The sequence below is a fragment of the Electrophorus electricus genome, chromosome 11 (genome assembly GCF_041902795.1).
Source record: "Electrophorus electricus isolate QZ-2024a chromosome 11, ASM4190279v1, whole genome shotgun sequence".
NCBI lineage: Eukaryota > Metazoa > Chordata > Actinopteri > Gymnotiformes > Gymnotidae > Electrophorus > Electrophorus electricus.
The window spans coordinates 23931680-23947153 of NC_137507.1; the positions used below are offsets into that span (position 1 = coordinate 23931680).

Consider the following 15474-nt stretch of genomic DNA (forward strand, 5'->3'; position numbering starts at 1 on the left):
TATCCATATATCTAAGCTTATTGCTTCAAAGGGCGCTGACACCAAATATCCAAGCAAATTCTAATTACAGTTCAGCGAAATTCTTTAGAAAAAAAAGTACTGACCGCTGAATATGGAATATACTAAGCTAAACGTACGAATGTAACGACATGCGATGAAATGCACGAAAATGAGTAACCTGTTGATAAATACAGAATGCACGTGGGAAACAGCTGCTGATTCGCTGGCAGTTTTTATTTGCATTGCATTGCATTGTTATCTTAGCTAGCTGGCTAGTAGACAAGGGTCATGCTATTAAACCCACCTTCAGCCAGAGCTAGTAATAGCTAGTAATATTTTTTCGTTAATAAGATCTGCACTGCCATCGTACATTATCTAGATTTGGCGGCGATACGGACTAGGTGAGATGCAACATTCGCTAGCTAGCCACTGACAGTGAGCTACTTAGCAAGCTATCAACATTTGTAGCGTAGCTCGGTAGCTAGTAATTTTTAATTAGCTAGCTAGCAAAACGTATTGTGCACAGAATACACAGACCTAATTTTATTCTCACCACATACCGATACTTCTCTTACAACTCAACTTTGTCACAGCATAATGGTTCGGGGTAGTGTGTGGGAGTAAATTTGAAAATGCAGCATGATCGACTGACCACATTAATTAACTACTTATTGTTCTTTTATTCTAACAACTGATAAACTCCTTGGCTTGTGATCCAAGTTTTTGGAGAGTGTCACAAAAATACAGCAATTCACCAAAGATTTTTTCACTTATGATCTCTGTCATTTCAGAGGTACATCATGGATATGAACACACTTTCGTCCAAAATACTTCATCATGGATATGATCACAACTGTTCTGATTTTAGAAGCTAGACCAATATTTAGAAAATAGTTTCCCTCTTTACCTCTTACCTGTTAGTCCTCTGCTGCCCCTTGCTGGCCGACGGCTCCACATGTATGCGCCAGTCAGGAGGTTGACACTGCAAACCTCTTGGAGGACATGCTTAGGTGAACCTCTTGGGCACTGCCAATAGTCTATGTTAGACATAGCATGTGCAACACAGTGGCTTGGTGGCTTGCCTCTTGGTGCTAGGGTCTTTGGTTCAATTACCTATCTGGGTGAAGTTTCTAGGTTTTCCTTGTGTCTGTGTGGGTTTCCTCACACAGTCCCAAAACATGGAGATTAGATAAAAATTGACTACCCTAAAAATTGTCCTGGGGTGTCTGTGTAAGAGTGATGGATGGTGCTCTGTCCTGGGTATTATCTATCCTCTCTCCCCTTCCTGCACGCAGTATATTTTCTGGTTAAGAATATGCTATGTGCAGCTGGCTGCTGTTTCTCACTGGAGTGTTGACTGGAAGGAAAACAGTGAGTTTGGACTGGTAAAGTGTCCCTGGGGTCTAAGAAAGGTGCTATATAAGTGTAACTTCACCCATTCACACAAGCTATAGGAGCAGGTGAGTTGGTAGAAGCTGATAATAGTACAACATTCACACAAGCTATAGGAGCAGGTGAGTTGGTAGAAGCTGATAATAGTACAGCAACATTCACACAAGCTATAGGAGCAGGTGAGTTGGTAGAAGCTGATAATAGTACAACAACCTGAGGATAGTATTATTATAACATAATTATCTGAAAAGGCTATGTGAATTTGCTTTATGCACTATTTTGTAAATCTTTGGTTAATAGTAACTTTTGTAGTGGGCATCTTATATGCATCACACATGGGGTGATGTGATTTGTGGCTGTCTCTCTCTCTCTCTCTCTCTCTCACTCTGCTACCATGGGAATGCAGGCCCAAGTGGAGGAGCTTGTGGTATCCATGGCAACTGGTCTCTCTTACCTCTCAAATCTCCCTGTGCTGGTCATTGCTGGATTGTTGAAGAATGTGTTCATTAAGGCCATAACCACAATCCAAATCAAACAGTTGCACTGCTGAATTCATCATATTGGTTTCTAACTAGTGTGCCTTAAACTGTACTACATAAATGAGTACCTTGTCTACTTCTTACAGAATATCTACTGTACTTCAGAATGAATATATTAAAAATGTAGTTCCTGTATCATAGCAGTCCATAAAACAGAGGAATGGATGTGTTTGGGCAGGTGCAGTGTTTCACTGGCTGGAGGTTCACTGTTATGTCTCTGAATCTTTATGGCCTGTACAAGCAGCTGTTTGGGGTACCCAGCTCCAGTTCCACAAGATGCTACTGAAGGCCTCAATGAACTGAATCAAGTGTTAGATTAGGGTGATGTCCAGAACTGGAATGGGGCACCCCTGACATGTCTGAGGAAATAGAGATATATTAATAGATGAAAAGTTATGGTCTGTGAAAAAGAATGCAGAACAATGTCAGTTGCAAAAACCTATTAGAAAGGTCTACTGACTATATCTAGCATCTGATTTAAAGGACATTTGACCTGATAATGGCATTCTTCTATAAAACAATTTGAAAACATTGCCTAAATGATTGCATGTATATATGTTAGTGATAGTAGTGGGGCAGACTGGAATCTTTGGATCTTTTGTAGGGAGAGAGATGGGCCTCTTCAAGCACGTGTCAGCAGGTGGAAAGGAACGATATGGAGCTGGAGACAATTTGTACCCAGCTGGTGGAGACACTCCAAAACAGTGTCCAGACAGTGTCCAGACACTCCAAAACAATTTTGTATAGCAAATAAAAGTCCCTCACAACTGAATGCTGAATGTCATGGGGAGTTACATATTTATGCCTTAAGATCAACATTAAACTGACGTTAACAAACAAATCAGGGTTTTAAGTCTGAATTTATTTATTCATTGTTCACACATCAAATGCTTTTTGCAGATAAACATAGATTTGGAGAACTAGCTGAAATCTCTCAGCACAGTATTTGAAACACTAAGACTACTTGATCATGAGTACATCATGAGTTTAAGAAGCACTTGTGATTATTGAAGCAATTGTCTGCGCAAAAACGCAAAGAACACATTTACCTCATGATGCATAACACTGCCACCTACTGTTGGACACTGGAACTGTTGGACACTGGAACTCAACGTCATCCTTCCCACCACTATAGGGGAGCTTATTTTATTTATTTTACTGCTGTGCTCTCTCTCCTGTGCATTCCGGCCTATAGTGTTTTATATATTTTTAAATCCATATAATCTTGTATTGAGGGATCTAGTGAGAGAAATTTCTAAGTACAATTATAGTTATCAGACAGGGTGCTTGATGAAAAGCCTTTATTGGTTATGAGAACGTACACCAAGTGTCACTCAGCCACTGTACAAATACAAATAAAATCTTGTGTTAAAAAAATTAATAAAATGCTTCCACTGTGAAGAATAATTATCTTTTTCCAGACCAACATAAAATACAAAATTTGTTTTTGATGCTAAAAAAGTGAAGAAAAACAAAAAAACAAAATAAAACCCACTCAAATAAGCTGGTATTAAAGAGGCAAAAAAGTTCTACTAACACCCCTCCCCACAGTCCATGCTAATCAACACGAAAAGCATCAATGAGACAAAACCATAAATGATTCTGACTTTAATTAGATAGTTATACATGACCAGATGCTTGTGTCACCCGCTTAAGGCAGTGATGCTAATAGTTTGGTTGTCTCACAGGCACATTAAATAGAGTACCATTTGTTTTATAACATTAACCAGCCTACTGCAGGAAACCTATAAAACGATTAAAAACAGCACAGCCTAAAACAGCACAGCCATTATTCCTTGCATGTACATCTTATCAATGAAATAAAAGAAAACAACAAGAACTGACGGTGTTGTTACCCTGCTTGTAAGAATGCACTTAGGTTATTTGTGTGCTGTTCCCCAGTATTTTATAGTCAAAAATTTTTTTTTTTAAATCTGTGTTGGATGCACATACCACTGGCGTTTGGACACAGATTAAGCCTACATCACCACCCTCCTAAAGAAGGACCCGTGTAAATGAAGCCATGATGTACTCGGTTTTCACTCTCACACACACACACACACACACACACACACACACACACACAAATTGACAAAAAGGACAGGCAACAAGGGTAGCTGTGCTTGAGTCCTCTAATGTGATTCTGATAACAAGGGTCTTGGATGCCACACCAACATAACTGTGAGCAGTTTCCTCATCTGAACTTTCATTTTAGGATGAGGGTGGGGGGAGCGTTGTTTCTTGGTAGCGCCGTCATCATGCAGTCGGCCCAAATTTCTGTGATGAAGAAACTGCAGCGCAATGTCTTCCCATCTAGTCTGCTGCTGCTCGCCAACTTTGAAAACCAGACCAGTTAAGACTTCTCTCACTTCTAACAGTATTTGAGGGAAAACACCTTACAGTGGGTAAAACATAAATCAGGCCTTTTGAGGTTGGCTATATTTAAATAGCCATATTGAATGATTTCAAGCATTACTACTGTGGCACTCTGGAACAATGTATATACTGAAAGGCAAAGCATTTGTGTGGACACACCGGATGTTGCATCATTGAGGCACAGTGCGCATTCGCCCATACAACATGGATTTCCCCATACAGAGATCTCAGAGGAACTGAGGACTTCTCTGAATTGAAATAGGGTCTTAGCAACACTGTTCAGGCATAAATTCTTGAGACTTATAAAATTTCACAGAGTCATTACGTACTGCCTGGTTAAGCACTTTCCTGGTTTCATTGGTTGAAAGATCAAACTATGTTTAAAAAGGTTCAAATGGAGGATATTTAACAAAGGAGAAAACAGATTTCTCATTCTGGCAGCCTTGCTAGAACCCTGTTGATTCTTATCCATAGGATAAGTCCCAGGTAGCTAGCCAAAGTATCCATAGGATAATCATTAGTTTGCTCCTTACACCTCACTAAATTGTTCAGATGGGAAATTCAGTTTAAAACCTCAAAGTGAAATAAAGGCCAAATTTTGTTAATGGGGAAGTCAACAGTACAAAATGCGTTTACTAGAATACATTCAGATCAAACTATATATACACTTTTTTTTTTGTTATACTGAAAAATGATATAGTGTAAATATCTTCAAATTGTGTCATAATTAAGAAGCATCACTACCCTTACATGTAACTTTAGACAGCTTTTTATGCCAAAAAGGGGATGGGGCACAGATTTAATCTAAGAGATTTAGATAAAAAGCTTCTTTGCAAACTCAGGTCTGGCAACTGTTCAATGTTTATCTGAGAAAGTAAGAAATTGCCTCAAGTATGAAGAACACAATCCATAGTAAAACAAAACAAAGGAAAAAAAAGTTACGACCGTTTTAAAAGTCTAATAACCTTCATTACACATTCATTATCATCAACTGGCACCAACTTCTGGTGATTACTGATTTTCAAGTTAGTTGATAGTTAATGCTTGCCCACCTCTGAACGTGGGCACAGCAAGAAGGCTCCATGCCATTTAAAAACACTCATCTCACATTTGTGGAAATCTACACAGTGAAGTTTGTGGTCATATAGAACCATGATAGTTTAAGACTCTGCTCCCTCATCCTCCAGTTGGAGCAACAGCATCTACCAACAAATGCTGAGTTAACAGACTCCATCATTATAAAAGCTGACAGTCCCTGCTAGTTTTTCATGAGTTCCCAGTTCCCCAAAAAATGCTATGATGTGCATTGTCCATGATGACTGTAGTTCAAGATCTTGGAAAATACCTCAAAAACACCTCGGAATACTTTGCGTTATCTTGCCATGTTCTTTGCCTAATGAGTGACACCTTTATGAAATTCAGTCCATAACAGATGTTTATGGCATGCGTCACCAAATCACAAGGCCTCATTAGCCAGCACATCTAGCAGTTTATCAAATGCTATGGCTAGATGTTATGGGTGGGAGGTGCAAGGAACCATTTCAAACTGAACCAGCGATGTGCAAAGCACCCAGTTCACTAACAATGAAAACACTGAATCCAAAGTCAAGGCTTCTGTGAGAGCTCAAAAATGCAGGCTGATCCCAGTCAATTTAAATCAAAAGAATACTGCACAACGGCTGACTAGGACAGGGAACGACTTCTGACCAGCCAGATGGCAGCTGTTGAAGCTGCTCCAAGAGGAGGCACCGTGGCTTTTGAATGTCCTAAATGAGCCTGGATCAGTGGAACAATGCTCTACACAACTTTGAGTGCATCTTCAACTAAATCTACATGTGGATCACTATGGCACGTCTAGCCAGGGCCAGGGCCAGGGCAGGTAAACTTCGGCACCTGCACCATTCTGAATGTCAGTTAGTTCATGGTGGGAAACACAAACCGTTCGCAGTGCTCTTCTGTGCACAGGGAAAAAAGGAACAAACAAAAACAAAAGCCACAATGAAAAGAAAAAGGGGAGGGGAAAGAAAAAAAAAAAGAAAAAAAAAAAAAGACACCACAAGACATCAAACTGGAAAGTCCATAATGAAGGAAAGAAAAGTTTGTGACAACCCATCACGAGATTCCACACATCCAAACACTGTCGGAAATGCACACATTTCACATACAAGCACATAGAATAGCAAATGTTGTGTATACACCCACCCACCACAGTCTTTAGGTAGGTAGGTGTGTGTGTGTGTGTGTGTGTGTGTGTGTGTGTGTGTGTGTGTGTGTGTGTGTGTGTGAGCGTGTGTGTGTGTGCGTGCGAGCATGTGAAGAGGAAGCAGAGACAGTCTCATAGCTGGGCATCATCCTTTACAGCTGACTGGAGACTGGGGGAAAGAAGGGTCCAGTAGGAAATGATGAAAATCAGGTCACCTGGAAAAGGAAGGCAGGGAGGAGGGGCTTCCTCTGTGGCAGCAGGGTGCTACAGTGACTGATGGAGAATGGTGCATCACTCTCTGAAGTCCTGTCCAACCAGGTCAGTTCCATATCCTAAGGAAGCTGTCCCATGAGCCTGTGGCCACAGCCATGCCATCACTGGTCACACCAAGACAACTGACCCTGTTGTCATGCCCAGCCAAGACTCCTGAGGGGGGGGGGGGAAGAACAGCATGACTGTGTTCCAAATCTACTTTTACAGTAAGGTTGCACAATCATAGTATTAACCTTTGCAATACTGGTATCACAGAAGACTGAAAATTTCTCTCTCAGTCACACACACAAAACAGTAGTTTTGTCTGTATTGCACAATCCTCCAGGCAAGCATTAGCATGTATGTGCCAACAGCACAGACCTGCACGTTCTCCCTTCAGCGTGTCCCACACATTGCAGTTGAAGTCGTCGTAGCCGGCGAGGAGCAGGCGGCCACTCTTGGAGAAGGCCACAGAGGTGATGCCGCAGATGATGTTGTCGTGGGAGTACATCATGAGCTCCTGATCAGCGCGTAGGTCGAACAGGCGGCATGTGGCGTCATCCGAGCCAGTTGTGAACGCGTTGCCATTAGGGAAAAACTGGGGATGAAAGGAAGACGCATGGAAACCACGCAATGCTAACGCAAATTTAGAGTGATCAGATGGCTTTGAAACCCTCACAGTAACGGTGTAATGAAATTTGCACCATTCAACAGAAACGGCCAACAATTCAGTCTAAACTAGGTAAAGCATGATGGAGGGGGGAAAAAAAAAAACTCCCATTTATGAGTGCTGTGTAAAACATTTGCTTTGTGTTACCACCCTGAAACACATCCTTTGTTCATTTAGCCTTGTATTTCACCATACACTGAACAGAAATGGTAATAACATGAGGTGAAGCCTTGTGCATTTTGGGCCAGTTAAGCAAGACTGGAAGATGTGTATAAAAATAAATTAATTAATTAAAACACCAACACTGCCAAAGGCCCATGTGTGTCACACTCACGCAGACAGCGTTGATGTCAGAGACGTGGCCTGTGAAGGACTGCCTGCACATGCCATCGCGGATGTCCCACAGCTTGGCGGTGGCATCACAGGCACCCGACACGAACGTCCTCGAGTCCGAGCTGAGCGACAGGCTCATCACGTCACCGCTGTGGCCCGTGAAGATGGTTGCCTGCTGGCCCGTCTCAATATCCCACAGGGCGCTGGGGAGCACAAGGGAGAGAGGCTCAGTGAGAGCTGTTGCAGCTGGACAGCGAGGCCCAAGCCTTCTGACTGGCCTTTCCAACTCTGTGGTCATACAGATGTGGAATCAGGAAGCCTGTACCGTTTAAAAAAAAATTCGAGCTCATGATCTGAAGATGAATTTAACTCCCAAGTTAATAAACTTGAAATATAGTATACGCTTATTGTGAAATAAGAGGCTTCCCTAATAGATTAGCACCTCAAGGTATATCTTAATCATTCACATGCAGCCATCTGCACTGTCAATTACTGGAGCACTATTTGTATTCCTAGTGTTCGTGTCCAACTTTCACATTCTGTTTTGTTCAATTAAAACATAGACCCAACCTTATGTAGACTCCATCCAATTTTCTTCTGGAGAAATGTTCTCTTTCCCTGTCCATCTTTTTATCTAAACAAATATCCTTTAAAGTGAGAACCCTGAAGTTCGTCAACCAGGTTATGCTGCACTCTTTACTCACCATGTGGTGTCTCCAGAGCTGGTGACTATCTGGCTATCGTCCAAGAAACGACAGCATGACAAATAACCTTAGTGAACGAAAAAGACACCGGGACAAGGTGAATATAACCTACAACTAGCACTTATGGGCACATGATCAAATATCAAAAATGTAACAGTTCTACATGGAAGTGGGCAATACATGTGACTATTATAATAGATTACATTACTATATTCCATTTTTGTTAGTTGATTTCACCACCACGTTATTAATTGAATATTGATTGCTTAAATTTTGCTTATGATTTTTGTTAGGTTGGTTTAAAACAAATTGAGTTAAATTTTTCTTAACCTTTTGAAAATGTTACACTACAGTTCAACTAGCACACTGTGCCTGTTCCAACGTGTAAACAAATGTCAGAAAACTAAATACAGTGTTATTATATTATTCATCTTCGAGATATGTTCATATGCTCCGCATCTTTTTCCATATCCCCATACACCAGTGTAGGCTCTGGATCCTCCTGGCACTGTTGACCTTTACCTGTATGTCCGGGAAGCTCTCTGGTGACACGGACGTTTCCCTCACGGGTCTTCAAGCTGTAGATGGAGCAGATGTTGTCCAGGCCTCCGCAGGCTACGTAGTTGCCCGAGGGCGCATATGCGCAGGTCATCACCCAGGATGAACGCAAAGGAATGGCATGGATCTAAAGACAAGATGGCAGGCAAGACAAGTTAGCACCACATACATGAATGTATACTTGACACGCAAGAGTAAACAAGTGTGTCTTATACAAGCAATGTCTTAGTCATCTGCATGGTAAGAGTAGACAGGCAGAAAATTCACAGAAGTCGTTTTTAGCATGTGTAATGAATGTTCTTTCGGTCTACTCACTTTGTTTGTGGTGTAGCTGTCCCAAATGATGAGTTTGCCATCTTGTGAGGCACTTACTAGTAGCCTACATGTTTGAAAGGAAATAAGCAAAGTGCTCATAATTCAGAAGTTGATGCTTTGAACAAATAGGGCTCACATCTGCTTAGTTAATTAGTAATTACAGTACCCAGTGAGCAGAACGTATGTGAAGCCGACATTTAAAATTGCCAAACAACCCCTCCCCCCCAAAACAGACAAGCCAACTATGAGCCCAGACACACTTAGATGAACAGCAATTTGACCAACTCCCCCCCCAAAAATTAAAAACTATGAGATATGCAGGAAGGAAGATGATGGACAGGGGGCAAAAGAGAGGAGAGGAGAGGAGAGGAGAGAAGAGAGGAAGAGGAAGAGAGAGAGATAGAGAGAGAGAGCGCGAGCGAGCAGGAGGCAGCCGACATAATCTCAGGCCACCATTGAGTTGTGAGCGGGTTGCTGTATTATTCATTGAGTGTACACTGACAGACCTGCAGGGTTCCTGTGAGGGAACCCACCCATCCTCCCACTCTCCTCCAAACCTTCTGTTCCTCCACCCCCCATGTTTATCACCACCCCACCCCTCTCTCCACCTCCTGACCTGGAATCAGTAGCCCAGTGCATGGCATAGATTTTGGCTAAATGGCCTCGAAGGATTCGTCTCGTCCGCATCTGGATCCTCCCCACAGAATCCAGCCCAGCTGTGATCTATGCAGGTTAGGCAAGAGAAGAACAAGAAGAAAAATTTAAAATAGTTAATGAGTAAATAAAGGAGTCATCATAATGAAATAGCCATCATGCTTATTATGCCAGGTAACAGTTAAAAAATAAGGCTGAAGTACAAAATTACTCAATTAATCTAGGCTGGTTTAGCCAAGCTTTGGAGTTGATGTTTAATTATTTTGCATAAAAATTAAGTATCTGGGTCCAGACGATGCTACCACTTGCAGTGGAGTACCTCAAATTAACAGTTCTCATCAGAGCCGTTATGATGATTGTTGATACGCTAGCGGGCAACATATCTGATCACTAAACACTGATTTATAAAATCTTTAATGGGCCTGTCCTGGGCCTCAACTTCCATATAGCTTGAATCAAATGTACATATTCAAAATGATAAAACTACACACTGAACAAATAAGAGGTGTGTGTGTGTGTAAAAAAAAAAATAAAAATATATATATATATATATATATATATATATATATATATATATATATATATATATATATATATATATATATATATATATATTTTATAAACACACCATGAAGGGACATGAGATGTTTAAACTTTGATGGAGACATGCAGGAGGGTGTTTAATATTTCAGTGCACTTAAGAGCACATAGGTTAGCTGCAGTGTTGCATGTCAGTGCTGGGTTCACAGCACCTATACAGGGGGATCCCATGGCCCCAGCACAGGCAAGATTGGTCAAGTCAGCACTAGTGTTGTGGATAATACCTGCAAAAGAGTTTGAGTGCTTACCTGGGACAAACTGGAGTCACTGCAAGCTTTTCTGGCATCCTTCAATAAAAAAAAGAAAAAAGAAAAGCAATTTAATTACTGGAGCAAAATAAGCAGTCTTAGATGTAACATACATAGACTACATACTGTGTAGGTATTAGTTCATTGCTTTTTTCCATTGCATCTGTCAATGTGTATTCGCTCTCTCCACACACACACACACACACACACACACACACACACACACACACACACACACACACACACACACACACACACACACACACACACACACACACACACACACAGGGTCTGCCATACAGGATCTCAATATACCATTTCACTTATATACAAGTGAAAAGTACAAGCACTATATTATTATAATTACTATTAATTAGAATTATTATTACAGTATTTTTGTCTTATTTGTAAGAAACAATGTGTGATGGGCATGTGTATATAGGAAATGTATAAATATATGAGGATTGCCATCTTATATCATATGCAAAGGGTCTTGGTATATACTGATCACACATACTGAGGATTTAACATCTGGAATGTTAAAATGTCTGGCCTTCCACAATGACTGAACTGGAACAGTGCTGGTAACCTCCACAAGCCATGGACAAACTAAGACATTAAAATATTCTGAGTCAGGTCTTCTAATGAGTTGGTCTAGTGCATTAGCCTGCTAATTAATTTCAGCATGTATGTTTGTATGCTTGAGTGTTCAGGTGGGGTTTTCTGTGCACAGGGAAGGGATGGTGAGGAGCTTCAGACTGTGCCTGTATTACAGCAAGAGGCTGAATGCGGTCCTGCTTACGCGGATCTGATTGCGCAGCTGTTCCGCCTCCTGCCGTAACTGCTCCAGCTCACTCATGGTCTTCTGCCGGGGGCGTCTCTCCCCTTCTCAATTGGATAACAGCAGCCTGAAAAAGTGTGCACGCTTTGATCCAATAGCAAACTGAGATCACTCAAACCCTTTATTTATTTACAGTGTGGAAATATTAAATGGAGACACATTAAGCATTAATATTTGAGGGTTTTTTAATTATTATTTTGGGGGAGCCAGGCTAAAAGATTATTGCTACAGAACACGGCATTTCATTCAGAAGACAAACCACCCACACTGGAGCAGGAGAACAGTGCCAAGCCGGGAGTCAGCCTGGCCTCTGTTGCTCCTTTGTTCAAGCGAGGGGCAGTACTGCTTGGCACTGCCTCACAGAAACAATTTGAACTTCCCAAAATACACACCACAGCAACTTCCAAAAGCACCAACCCCAAATTCAGCTTTGCTAAATTACAGTGCTTACTGCATACAAACTATGGCTAAATGTAAAACTGTAAAAGGTTGTTATTCTCACTGTGAGCAATAGTGTGATAATCATGTCAGAGCAATTTTGGATTCATGAAAGGCAGCTTTCCATAATCAACCTTCAGTCACCTAGATCATGTTTGACTCAATAAGGGATTTCCCCCACCAAGAAACCGCCATTCTTTGTCCACTTTAGTAACTGGGAACCAATATTCGGTAGTTGCATTGCTTTATACACTTCAGTGCAAGTTTCTAAGGAACCATAATGCTGCAATGTTTCAAAAACAGGAAGAGTTTTGCTCCCAACCCTCGCAAAGCATTTTAGCTAGCATTTTGTGGGAAAGGTAGTAGCTAGTCAACAAAGATTAAGCATGTTTCCTAAAATCTTTCATGTACTGGCTCATTTTAAAATGCACCATTAAAAGACAACAACGAACACGATTTTTCGTAGGTTAAATAAACAAACATTTGACCGACACACGTATATACATACACACGCGTACGTTAATTTTAACTTATTAACTAGCTAACGGGATACCCAGCTCAATCCAAAACACCAGCCCGGAAATCAGGATGGAAACTAGATAACTAACGCTAGTTAATCCAAAAGACATCTATGCAACATGACAGTTGTGGACAGCAAATGTCGATTTGATAAACCTAAACATAACCAACAATAAAACACAGTGAACAGCACTGGCAAATAGCTAGCTAGCTACAAAAACTTAAAATACGTTAGCTAATCTAGATACCCATTTCTCCTATCTGGTATGTTTAGTTTGGCATCAGCTTTTGCGAATGAAACAACTGAGGTTTCCTTTTCAAACTGGATAGCTATCTTATCTAGGTTAACTAAATGCAGCTATAGTTTCGTAGCCAATTCGCTAACAGGTTACACTTTAAACCACATGTTGAATTGTATAAAAAGGCAAAATGTCGTAAAGAAAACAAAGGAATCCTTGCAAGCATAACTGACTGGTAATAAACGAATCAGCAAGAAAGAAACCTTAAAATTGCAAACCACCTCTCCAGCTAGCTAGGTTGTTGATGCTACAGTTCTACTACCTATTGTAGTAAATAGCTAGGTTACTTAGCTAGTTTGCTTGCTAACATTAGCTGTATCGCCCAAGTATCTCCAAACCTAGCATTAGCTAGTTAGCTACGATAGTGTGAGCTAACTGCCAAAACCTGGTGTAAACGTTAAACGATACTTACTGTAAGTACAGAAGATCCAGGGACAATACCTCCGTTAATTTTTTGTCATGCTTTACATGCATGCGAGTTTTTAAAACAGTGATTTGTTCATTTTTGTCCCGTTTATGTCCAAAACAGGGCCTCAGGCGCCAAATTTACGAGCTTTGTAACCAATTCTCAGAGCGATTACCACACCCATACTGATATTTAGAGCATGGCAACAATTGGGTGGAGGGGGGAGTTGAAAATAATACTTGTTTTCTGACGTAACATTTTCGTTTTAATTGAGTTAAAATATTATGATACGTATAATAATTAAATACATATTATATTTATCTGATTTCATTGCACTTTTGTCATGATTGTGCTGAATAACTAATCGCGCACCGATAGATAGTTATCAAAACCCATTTTTAAAAATGGTATTGTCTGTTAGCTTCCTCAATTATAAAAATGACCGAAGAAGCAAGCTTGGATAAATTTGGATGTCGTGTAATTGCCACATAAGATGCTAGTCCGAGTAGTGTTTCTAGTTGAAAAGTGTAAATAGAAATTAAAAACTAAAGTTTAACACGGCGCGCTGTGGTTTAGTAACTTTATAAAGCATATTGTGATTTTTCTTTTATTAAAGCATAGTTTTTTTAAGGATTTTCAGTTGATATTTGACATACATTTTTCCCCTGGCTATAAACACACCATAATTTTTTTCTTTTTCATCTTCCTTTTCCTCTGTGCAGAACCGGTACATAGCCCTATGACAGTTACAGAAGTGTTTCGTGGTGTTTGTGGGTTTTAGGTGGACCCGTGAGCCCGTTCCCAACCTTATTTTCAAAGCCACATCCCTTGGGTGGGTGCATTGGTGCCACTGTTAAGACATTCTTTCAGTTTCAACGGCAGCAACACTCTCTTATCTAGTCGATGCGATAATTTACGATTAACTATGGTCATACCAATTAAAATGAAATGAATGTATGAAAATGTATTGTTGTATTATTATTACAATAAGATTGTCACTCGTACTTCATACCAAGAATTAGAGTATCTTTGGCATGTCATGGGTTAAATCACTACACCAGCACATACTCACTTGCTAGCAAACATTAAACATGCAGGCTAGTCTGACTCTTTGCATTCACTAAAACACATATAAAACACTCACGCACACAGGTGTTTACATATATGCTTACACCAAAGTATGTTAATACTAATGAGTCGGCTAAGAAAATGAAACACAGGTGTCAGCCTTACCTAAAGATGCTCCTCTATATCCAAGTCCCAAAGGATGGATGTAGTAGGTAAGCAGGTAGTGATTTCCAACTGTAGTGTTTTCCACTGTGAACCAAATGTACTGTCACTCTGCAGGACTAAGGGACTTAGCTGTCAGTACGTATACGACGGGCTTCTGTTAGCCTAGGTCTAGTGGTGGTGTGGGGATGTAAGATCTTAAAGGCACAGTAAACGTGAAAGGAACTTATCAATGAAGACGTCAGTGTCACATTCTCACAGCACTAAAATAATAATTTAAATACATAGGTACATACATAGGTAAATACCAATTTACATGTCATTTGTGATTGGCAAAATAAATGAAGTTAGTGATAAGAAGTTAGAAATGAAAATAATTATTATATATGATTTGCTAAATTAATATCTTACTGTTTTAACTGTAATAAACTGGAAGGATCAGAGATTTAGTCAATGCTTAGATACTACATTCTATTTTGAGGTAAATTTTTATGCCCCCAAAATTTCTATGTGATGCTCTTTTAACATAAATTACATGTACAATATAATATAATTACTTAATACCAAATTACATTTTTGTAGTTTCAGTTTAGTTACAGCATTTAAACAATGGCAACCTTTGCTTTAAGAAAATAAATCACTGGAAATTAAAATTACCAGCATGTTGTATAATAATCATTATGAAATCTGTTTAAACTCAAATATGTTTTTTTTTTCCCATACTTCCAGAACTTTAACAGATGAAGAAAAAGCTGGGCAGCTAAAAATTACTTCTCTGCAATTTATTACACTTAACTAGACCATTTACAGATCAGAAAAGGACTTTTAGAATACTTGGTGAAATGTCCACGTTAACTGTGCAGTCTTGACTTTTGAAAGACATTCAAAATGATAGGT

General features: G+C 40.0%; 1 protein-coding gene across 2 annotated transcripts; it reads right to left on the reverse strand.

Moving 5' to 3' along the window:
* Window positions 1-3217: 3217 nt before the first annotated feature.
* Window positions 3218-14719, reverse strand: gnb4a (guanine nucleotide binding protein (G protein), beta polypeptide 4a). Of its 2 annotated transcripts, none has more exons than XM_081723621.1 (10): window positions 14581-14719; window positions 11647-11752; window positions 10845-10883; window positions 9959-10065; window positions 9343-9406; window positions 8992-9154; window positions 8470-8536; window positions 7767-7968; window positions 7144-7360; window positions 3218-6936 (listed from the first exon to the last, which is right to left on the reverse strand). In XM_081723621.1, the coding sequence occupies exons 2-10, from the start codon at window positions 11701-11703 to the stop codon at window positions 6830-6832; spliced, it is 1023 nt and encodes a 340-aa protein (XP_081579747.1). In that variant the 5' UTR covers window positions 11704-11752; window positions 14581-14719; the 3' UTR covers window positions 3218-6829. The 2 variants fall into 2 exon arrangements, with proteins under 2 accessions (XP_081579747.1, XP_035383757.1); XM_035527864.2 differs by lacking the exon at window positions 14581-14719 and adding an exon at window positions 13354-13538.
* Between the last annotated feature and the right edge of the window lie 755 nt (window positions 14720-15474).

Coding starts and splice junctions, on each gene's coding strand:
- gnb4a (XM_081723621.1), bottom strand. CDS start 11,703: ATGAGTGAGCTGGAGCAGTTACGGCAGGAGGCGGAACAGCTGCGCAAT. Junction 8,537..8,991: donor AGAGCTTCCCGGACATACAG/GTAAAGGTCAAC, acceptor TCGTTCACTAAG/GTTATTTGTCATGCTGTCGT. Junction 7,969..8,469: donor AGCTCTGGAGACACCACATG/GTGAGTAAAGAG, acceptor TGTGCTCCCCAG/CGCCCTGTGGGATATTGAGA.